Source organism: Rhinolophus ferrumequinum, chromosome 11, assembly GCF_004115265.2.
Source record: "Rhinolophus ferrumequinum isolate MPI-CBG mRhiFer1 chromosome 11, mRhiFer1_v1.p, whole genome shotgun sequence".
Classification (NCBI taxonomy): Eukaryota; Metazoa; Chordata; class Mammalia; order Chiroptera; family Rhinolophidae; genus Rhinolophus; species Rhinolophus ferrumequinum.
Window position 1 is genome coordinate 41,424,284 of NC_046294.1, and position 10,173 is coordinate 41,434,456.

General features: G+C 51.5%; 1 protein-coding gene across 2 annotated transcripts in view; it reads left to right on the forward strand.

The window, feature by feature from the left end:
* GALNT18 (polypeptide N-acetylgalactosaminyltransferase 18) overlaps window positions 1–9,929 on the forward strand; it is a 322,119-nt gene extending 312,190 nt beyond the window's left edge. The window contains exon 12 of one of the 2 annotated variants that reach the window (XM_033120405.1): window positions 9,505–9,908. In XM_033120405.1, the coding sequence (XP_032976296.1) occupies window positions 9,505–9,651 (147 nt within the window). In that variant the 3' untranslated portion in view covers window positions 9,652–9,908. Of the gene's footprint in view, window positions 1–9,504 lie in introns of both variants that reach the window. The other variant, XM_033120406.1, reaches the window with a different exon arrangement.
* Window positions 9,930–10,173: the final 244 nt, after the last annotated feature.

A 10,173-nucleotide genomic window follows, 5' to 3' on the forward strand; every position in this document is an offset into this window, starting at 1 on the left:
ACTCAGCAGGCCACGTACGGCGCTTTGGCCCTAAGTGGAGTTGGACTATATGGTTTTAAGAGCTTGCCATCCCCCAAATTCTGTAATTCTAAACTGAAGTTAGACAGCAAGCCTGAGAAGGGCTTTTTCGTCCTAGAGGCCCCACTGGCCTGCCTTAATAAAAGGCACCATGAGTTTGGAAATGACCTGAGCTCCTTGTATGAGGGTCTTCTTTATCACACTTTTTGAATTTGTTTGTTGTTTCAGTCCATGCCCTTCTGTTCCGTCAACCAATAGACTGGAGGGCAGGACTTTGTCTTATACTTTCAGTATCTCCAGACGCTAACGGAAAGCCTGAGACAGAGGAGAGAGAGACCCAGTGTGCTGTTGACCAAATGAAGGAGTTTTTTATTTTAAAAAATTCACAAATATTAATTAAAGGTCTCCTGTGCCAGGCCTTGAGCTAGGTTCGTGGGAGACCCAATGATGAAAGAAACCCAGCCCTTGCTGACTCTCCTTGCATGTATGCATGCATGCTGAAAAGGAAATAAAAATAGTACTACAGTATTTCAAGGACCTATCAATGTAACAACTCTGTAAAGACCTTGCTTAGTTGGAAAAGCCCTAGATCCTACTAGAACACTTTTAGGTGGCAGTGTATCCCAACTGCGTACACAGACATGTGCTAAGTGGTTACTCAGTTACAGCATAAACGTGCACTTCTTCCTATAACTCCAGATCTGGAGGACGGAGGTGAAGCTGTTTTATACTAAAACAAGAATGAGTGTGGTATGGAGTAGAATAGAAATTTGTTTGAATATTTTTGAAAACATGAGGCTTTGATGAATTGTCAGGCTATTCAGACTGTATTTCGTGCTGCCCTCAGGTGCTGGGGTGTGCCCCCACGCCCCTTGGCTCTCAGGGTTCTTTGGTGGAAACATTGGCAAGGCCCATCAGGGAGTCCAAGGGCACACAGATCAGCATTCCCACGGGCAGGCTGTCTCCACACCTCAGTTCTGTGCCCACCTCGTTCTCAATGCAGCATCCATGCATTTTCCAAGTGAGGAACGTCCAGGATAATAACAGAGATGTGTATTAATGCCCGTGAGAGAAGAGGTTTTCAAGAGTATGAGGAGACTACCCGGAAGAGAGCTGAGTGCTGAGCCAAGCCCGCCTGTCCAGGGACAAATGGCTCTGATTTGTGGTGTCTCATTTGATAATTTGATGCAAGATGAGTAACCCACTCAAAACAGAACCTATTTGCAAGGCACATTTCCCAGGGAGCACCACTAATTGTGCCAAAGAACTTCCCAGCACGCAAGGAGGAGGAGTCCTTGACTTCCCCCCACTGCCATCTGAGCCCCAGGCGCCGCCAGGAAGTCCAGCTTTGAGAACCTTTTGTGCTGAGAAGAAAAGACTATAATCGGGTATTTCATTACGGCTTTGGAATAAAACAGCTTTTCATTCCCACGTCATATGAAGCGGCAAGTGTGGAATTGCCCAGTTTTAAGAGACTGACAAAGCTTTGTTTAGGCCCTGACTGTTTTCTTAGTTATTTTTAGTTTGTGGAAGTTAGCACTTCCCCTGCTCATCCCACAGATGTCAGGGGCCAGGACGAGGTGTGATGGCTCAGCTCCCCATGGCTCAGACCTGGGGGAGACTCTGAAATGTATTTATTAAACACCGACATGATGCTTACTATGTGCCAGGTGGTATTGTAACTGCTTTTGTAAATATTACTTAGGCCCTTGACGGTGCTATTAAGTACTTGAATTATCCTCATTCTACAGGTGAGGAAACTGAGGCACAGAGAGATTGACTAATTTGTCCAAGATCAGATCTGGGAATCCTGTCAAATACGGGTTCATGCTTTACACAACCAGACAGTGGTGCCTTCGTCTCACCTCCAGAAAGCCAGTGGGTGGCTGCAGTGGGAGTTCGGGGCCGGGTCTCCCTGCCAAACCAGTCGCAGGTGTGTGTGAACTGGCTGGATTCCCGCCGCCTCAGGACACCAGCCATCCCACAGTCTCCACAACCCCCCTTCACCTTTGCTTTTGCACTTGACATTACTTACCACTGGGCCATCTTCGTCCAAAAGACCTTCACAGCAAATCCCAGGCAGATCTCACTCAGGCACACGTGAGTCTCCTTGAAGGAGGACAAACACCAAAGTACTTACTGAATAAAGGGACTGTTGAATATTCATAATATAGAAAGACCACTTTCCTCTACAAAAAGACTTAATCTCAGGTTTCTGTAACCAGCACTAACACCCCACCAATGCTTTGAAGTATTTGATTACTAATCATTAACTACTTAACCTAGAAACTCCTGAGCCCACTAGGCCACTTGCCCATGGAAAATTAATTAGAAAGGAGAGTGGAACAGGAGCTCAGAAATAAACAGGGAAGTCTCAATAGAGGATTCAGTTCACACACAACACCTCGTGAACACCTTGATTGCAAACCCGAGACCAGCCTGAGCTCTGTCCAGTTGCTCCAGGTACTACACCTCAGGGAGGCGAGTGCGAGTGACCAGCCAGGCCCACCCCTTTCCGGAGAGAGCGTGATGGCTGTCCGTGGTCTCCGAAGTGTGGTCCCTGGACCGGCACCACCACCAGCAGCAGCATCTGGAAATTTAAAGGGGCACATTTTCAGCCTCATCGGAGATCTGCTGGATAAGGAAGTGGTGCCCAGTGATCTGAGATTTCCCACGCCCTCTGGGGACTTGTCTAATCCATCTACCCAGCCGCATCTCCAGGAGGAGCCAGGTTCCTTAGTCTGGTGCTAGCTGTTCCACCCCAGCTGCCACAGACACACACCGGGGGAAACTGAGGCAGAGAGGAAGTGCATGGCTGTGTAATCTAGGGTCAGCTCCTCAGTGCCTCAGCCCCAGGGGTTCATGCATGGCAGGTCCACATGCCACAGTGCACATGGCCAGTGCTCCATGTGGACACCAAACCGTAGCGTCCCAGAGCTCCAGCACCTTATGCAAATGAGAAGACTGAAGCCCAGGGCAGCTCAGCCGCTGACACAGGGTGATGGTCAGGAGAGCCAGGGGCTCTCCCATGTTGTTGGCTTCCGCTCACACGGCCTCTCCTGCCCCTTCTAGTCTCTACTCCAGAGAGGCCCAGAAGAAGGAACTAGGCTGGGGGCTCTCGGAATTATTATTAGCCTTCTTAATTCTATACATTCAGCTTTCAATTTTTTTAACACTGTTTCCATATTTAATTTGGTTTCCATTCCAATTAAGCTCTCTGTGTGCTGCAGCATCTCTCCTGCCAGGTTTAATTGCCCTTATTTAAGTTCTTTAATTAAAAGTATTGTTCCAAGATCCTGTAGTTATAAGTATTACACAAATAATTGAGATGACTAGACCAGTAAATCAAGTGACTGTGCCCTCCACAGAGGGTGGGGCCGGCCGGGGGCTCTGCCTCAAACCCCAGGCCTCTGAGGCTGCCGCCCGGGCCTGGGTGTAATGACAAGAGCCTCCTAACAGGTGTCCCTGCTGCTTTCCTTCCTCCAATATTCTGTGCTCAATACAGCAGTCAGACTGACCTGGTTAACCTGTCGGTCTGACTCTGCAATGGCTGCCCTGTCACCAGGTGAAAAGCCAAAGTCCGCTCAGTAGCCACAGGGCCCCACACCACCTGCCCCACCCTCACCTCCGGGGCCTCATCTCCTTCCCCGACCCCCGTGCCTGCTCTGCCTGTTCAGGGCCTCAGTTCTGTTCTCTGAGCACACCAGGCCTCTGCTGGTGCCGGAGCTTTGCTCCGAGGCCTGGGACACTCCCCACATATGCCCTGGGCTGCCTTCTTCCTTCTTCCTCCTGCACGTCTTTGCTCGGATCTCACCTTCTTTATGAGGATCACCTTCACCACCTCACACATTGCAGCTTGCATCCCGCTCACCCCCATCCCCGAACCCTCTCTCCCTACTTGTCTTAGTCCATTCAGGCTGCTGTAACAAAATGACCATAGACTGGGTGGCTTAAACAGCAAACAGTTGTTTCTCCACTTTTGAAGACTGGGGAGTCCAAGACCAAGGTGCCAGTGGATTCAGTATCTGGTGAGAGCCCTTTTCCTGGTTTGCATATGGTCACCTTCTCACTGTCCTCATGTTGGGGCGGCGGGGGGAGAGAGAGAGAGAGAGGTCATTCCTCTTGTCTCCTGTATAAGGGCACTAATCCCATTCATGACCTAAGTACCTCCCAAGTCACCCATCTCCAAGTACCATCATATTGGGGATTAGGGCTTTGGCATATGAATTTTAGGGGGACACAAACATACAGTCAATAACACTGCTCTATCTTTTTGTGCACAACTTTATTACCTAACACATTACAGAATTTATTGTTGGCTCCACCTCCTAGAATTGTCTACACAAAGACAAGGATTCTTTCCTGTTTAGTCACTGATGTTCCTGGCACACAGTAGGTACTCATTAAATATTTGATGGATGGATAGATGGGTGAATCATGTCTCTGCAGAGAGCCCTCAAAAAAAAGTGACCATGTGATCCTGGGCAAGTCTCCCAACTTCTCTGAGCCTCAGTCTCCAATTCTATAAAATGGGGATAATTAGCATCTCCACCTCTCAGAGTTTTTGTGAGGATTACACGGGATCGAGCATGTAAAGCATTTGGCACAGTGCTGGGCGCATGGTAAATAAGTTTTAACTGTTATTACTTTTATCTCAGGTGCAGAGCCTGCAGGTCAAGGTACAGATAGTAACAACACCAGGCTGCTCCCAAGCGTGCTGAATTCACCAGGAAGGGACTGAATGGGGGGAAGCAAGGCTCCTTTGCAATTGTGGTGAACGGAATGTGCCCAGAGTTTGTTCAGTGAGAGCGGCTGAGGCCTGAAAAGGAAGGCAGGAGGGGAGACAGCACCAGTGGCCAGTGCCAGCTCTAGCACCAAAGGGTTGCCCGGCTCTTCTCTCAGTTCCCCAGATGTGTTTCCAAGATGCATCCCAGGGCTCTGCTCAGCGAGGCCTCCAAGGCGACCTTACTCTTGTGTTCTAGAAAGTTCTCTCCTTTCAGAGCCTCCAGGGAGGGAGCTGTCCTCCGCCCCCCTAACGGGCCCAAATGCTCTCACTGAGGCCGTGTCCCCTCCACACCCCACCCCTGCTCTTGGCCTCACTCATTTCTTCCACATCCTTCCCAGAGGCTACATTGGCTGTTTCTACCCCAGGGTCACCACACTTCCTCTCTAGGGTGCTGAGGGCATGGTTACGCCAGGGTAGGGCCTGGGAAATGTCATAGTTGAGTCCCTAAAGGAACACTTTACTTCTCAGAGACCTCTGCCCCCGCCTCCCTCCCTCGACCTTGGCAAGGTGCCCGCACAGAAGGCTTAGAATGTGCCTGAGTGGCTGGCGGGAAAGGAGGGGGCTGGCTTTAGACCAGTTTCTCCAAACCTCAGTGGTCTAGGGGTTGCTGAAGCAGCCTCGCTGTTGGCAAGGCCTGGCCTGGCCCAGCCCCTAAGGATGTGCTGAGGTCAGAATCTTCAGCAGAGTGGGCAGGACTCTTGGTCTGGCCCCCTCTGCTTGCTCTGCACTTTTTCTGGAGCTCCCACCCTGGTCTGTGAACAGCCTCACATCCGTCCATTGTTTTATAGCTGATGAAGGGGTTTTATATCTGTCCTGCTCATCCTCCAGTCATCAGGACAGAAATGACCATCTGGTCCGAGAGATAATGGAACCCAGAAGGGTGGAGTGGCTTGCCCAAGGCCACACAGCTGACAACCAGAAAAGAAGCATCCTAGTTCAGCCCTCTCCCCTTTCCATCTCACCACCTGAAACCCCCCGCAGACCTTATAAGAGAGCTGGCTGGTGTTGTTCCAGACCTGCCTGAGCTCCACTCCCAGCAGTGGGGGGGACACACCATGGTGCTGGCAGGCTGCAGGCCGGCTGAAGAAGCCCTAGTGACATGGCCCAGCCTGTGGGTGGGCAGCAGATGTGCTCAGGCCTGGAGGCTGCAAGGTTTTACACAGAGGCCAGGCGGAGCGATGGGCTGGCCTTGCTTGGAGCAAGTATCACAAGGGAGGCCTCTGGGTCCAAAAGTCCAGCCTTTGAGGGACAGGATGGGGACCCAAGATGGGCAGTAGCTTCTGAGAGGACAACTTGAGGCTGTCCTCCAAAGCCATCCCAGCATGGTTCAGGAGAATGGTGGGGCCACCAAAGTGCCGATTGCCTGGCTGTGTTGAAAGAGCCTGTTGTCCAGTGGAAATGAAGCGGTGGCCCTGTACTTCATGGTCAGTGCTGAGTGACACAAAACAAAAGGAGGGCAACCAGAATAGAAAAGGTATACAAAATGATTCCCTAAGGAACTAGAAATGTTTAAAAGCACAGAACTGGGGGAAATGGGCCTCACCTTCGCTTGTTGGAAGGGAAGAGGTAGAAAAGCAGGAGCCAACCCAAGTATGGGAACCTGACGGGACAGTCTGGGTCCTCTTACTGAGCTAAGGACCTTCAACGGGAGAAGCGTGGTCCTCGGCAGAGCCGCTTCGTCCCTGCAAGTGGCCTCGCAGGGCTGAAGGGCCCTGTGGGTGCAGTAGAGGCCGTTCAGGTTGCAAATGAGAGCAAGAGAGTCGGCCTTCCAAGTCTCTTCCAACAGAGGGACGCCAGGGCCCGTTCTGAGCCCTCGTTCCATGGCCACTGGTCCTGTGCCCTCTCAGGGCCTGAGCTTGCGGGTTTCTCTCTGGCTGCACCTGTGGTCCCAGGATGAGGTCCCTGTTTCAGTTTCCCTTTTGTTCTGTTGTCTCTGTGCTCTTGGAGGCAGTGAGTCACGGCTGCGCTCAGGGTGGATGCTGACTGGAGACGTGGGGGAGGGACCTGCTTTACTCACTTGGATGCCTCTGAAGAGCTTGAGATTACTGGGCCATCTCCCGCACAGCGGACGTCGGGAAGCCCGTGCCCCCTCCCCGACACACACAGACACACGCCTGGCCCCTTTGCCATCCAGCTTCTCACTCCCCGCCTCCTTCACCCACTACTCAAAGTCCCTTCTGGGGAGCTGGGGGGGTTTGTTTTAGTTTTTTTAACCGAAGAATAACCTACATACAGAAACATGCAAACATACATATAAAAAAAAATGTTCAACTCTAATTCAAAAGAAAGCTAACGCCTATATCAACAGCACCCGGGTCAGAAACTAGCACACCACCAGCAATCCCAGAGCCCCCCTCTTGCTTCCTGCCATTTTCCCACCCCCTCTTCCCCAAAGGTAGCCCCATCCTGACTTGAACACTGGTTTTATTTGGCCTTTGGGGGAAGTTTACATAAGTAGGATTGTATGCATGCTTTGTCTGGGTTCTTTTGCTAACGTTGTATTTGTGAGATTCATCCTTATTGAGTGGAGCTGTAGTTTGTTCATTTTCAGTGCTATATAGTATTCCATTATGGGACTCACCACAGGTTAGTTAACCACTCTACCATTGATGGACGTTTGGGTTGTTTCCAGGTTCGAGCTTTTACAAACCACATTTCGGAAAGCGCTCAGGTGCCTGTCTTTGGTGCATGCATTTCTGCTAGATACATACCTGGGCACAGAAATGTTGGGTCACCGGGATGTATCTCTTCAACTGCCGTGGACATAGCTGATTTCCTAGGTAGTTGTGAGAACGAGTCTTGACGTTCTCTTGAAATGTCGGTTGTCGCCATAGGAATGGTGGTGGCCGACTGAGGGTGACTTCCAGAAGAGGCTTGCCCTCTGCCTCCCTCACAGTGCGCTCTGCACTGGGGTGGGCATGGATGCAGCTGGACAGTGGCAGAGGCCTCCCTCTCCCTGCTGCCAGGCCTGCTCACGGCCACTCCAGAGTGACACTCCTGAGCATGGTGACCCTTTCCTGTGACCGATTCCCTTCTCACCTACATGGGTCATAACAGCCCACGTTTACTGATCACCTATCATGTGCCAGGCTTTTTGCTGGATGCTGAGGGCACAGAAATTTATAAGACATAGAACTGTCAGTCTGGAGGGGAAAAGACAAGGAATTCTGCTACCATTCAATACTTGCTGAGCAGGAGAGTCAGATGGAGAGGACCAAGCCAGATGGGTGGACTGGAGGAGAGGAAGTGGAGGTGGAGGCCAGGTGGGAGATGAGAATGCTCCTGGAGGAAATGAAGCAGGAGCTGAGCCTTGAAACGTGAGTGTGGCTGAGCCTGCTACGGAAGCATGGAGAAGGACCCCAGGCACAGGGCACAGTTTGTTCAAAGTCCAGGAACCTTGAGATAATGCAAATGGGTTCAGAAAACTACAAGGCGTTGGGTGTGGCTGCAGCACAAGGTGTGGGAGCTGAGGGAAGTGAGGCCAGCGAGACACAGCACCACACCACGGAGGCCTTCAGGGGTGCAGCACGGAGCTTGGGCTCTGTCCTCCGGGCCAAACTGCACTTTGGAAAGATCACTATTCCTACCTCTGGAGGTGGGAAGGGGGGATGAGCAAGGAGGCTGATGCAGTTTTCCAGGGAAGAGAAGATGGTAGCCTGAACCAGGGCAAGTACAACGGGATAGGATAAGGGGACAGACACAAGACATGACGGAGGTGGCGTTGACAGGACTCAGCACCCAATCAGATGCTGGGGAGAAGGTGGAGTATCAGTGAAAATGCCCACCTTTCCCACACAGATGCCTGGTGACTGCTGAGATGGGAAACAGGAAGAGTAGGTTCTGGGAAAACGGTAAGTTTGAGCATATACTCAAGTACCATTAAGCTGCAAGGGGCCCACTTATACAGAACCCCACCCAGGCCCAGCAATTCTGCCCATTTGGGATCCGGAGCCCAGTAGAGCACACCTTTGGTATAATTCAGAGATGCTCAAACACTGATGCCTAGGCACACAGCCAGCTGTCCCAGAGTATAAAAGCCCCGCAAGGATGTCACTGAAAGCAAAAATAGGGGATTTCCTCTGCTGCCGTAGGGCTGCTTTGGGAAGTAAAACTTCCCTTCCTTCAACAATCTTTGGGAATACACTGGGTATGCATGGCTACAGAACATTCTGGAACATCAGTAGCATGGGGGAAAGCCATGCATTTCTAGCGGCCTAATAGACAGTATGCAGGAGCCTGTGTTTGGTTGAGGCCAGCACTGCAGACTCCAGAGGTACAGTTGAGGGCATGAACTCTAATCAGGAAGTCCGGGTCTAATCAGGCTGATCATGAGGTCGTCCCAAGGAACGAGGCTTTGCAGAGCAGGGCCCAGCCCCTGGGGTAGGAGCTGTAGGAGCAAACAAGCATCCACACCCCAGCCAGGTAGACAGACATTGGGGTGGGGTGTCTCTGTCCTAGCAAAGAACTAGGGCTCCGTGAAGAAAGCCGAGGTACAAGTGCCGTCACAGGAAAGACACCAACACATTCGAAATGGGGAGCCTGAGGCTTCGTGGGAATGCTGACCCCAGACCTTCTGTAGCCTCAGAGGTATCTGGACACACAGATAGTCCCAGCCCCCACCAGCCGCTAGTCTCAGGCTCCCCAAATCTCCCCGTGTTGCCTCAACACCCTCTGACTCCACTCTCCACCCTGGCTTCTAGGGAGGCCCCATCCAGAACCGCAAGTCCAAGCGCTGTCTGGAGCTGCAGGAGAACAGCGACTTGGAGTTCGGCTTCCAGCTGGTGCTGCAGAAGTGCTCGGGCCAGCATTGGAGCATCACCAACGTCCTGCGGGGCCTAGTGTCCTGACCCTGCGGGGAGCCGCCCCCGCCTGCCCCGTTGCTACTGTGTAGCACCTGCTGCAAAGTTGCCTGCTGTCTGTCGGGGGTTGTTTGAAGTCTGGGAATCAGGTTAGTGGGCCAACCAAAAGAGCTTTTTATTTCCTATTCAATTTTCATGGAATTTCTAGAAAGATGCTGAAGGGTGGGTAAAGGTATGATATCATAAACTATTTTGCAACTGTAAATAGGAGACAAATGGAAAATATTTATAACTGTCAATAAAATACTATTGATTAAGAAAAGGGATTTTGTACTCCTTGGGTGCTCAGTGGAGAGTCATGCCTAGCTCCTCTGAACCTGGAGTTCTTGTAGGCATCCCTGTTTGCCCTTCCTGCTCCACGTCCCTGACAAAGGAGGCTTTAAGGCCCTGCAGACAGTAGGAGCTTGTTGTGCAAGCTGCCAGCTTCCTTTGTTAGGCCCAGAACAGCAAGAAGGGCACTGCGACCTCGGGGCCCACCTTGAGAGAGAAGCTTCCCTCGGCCTGTCCCAC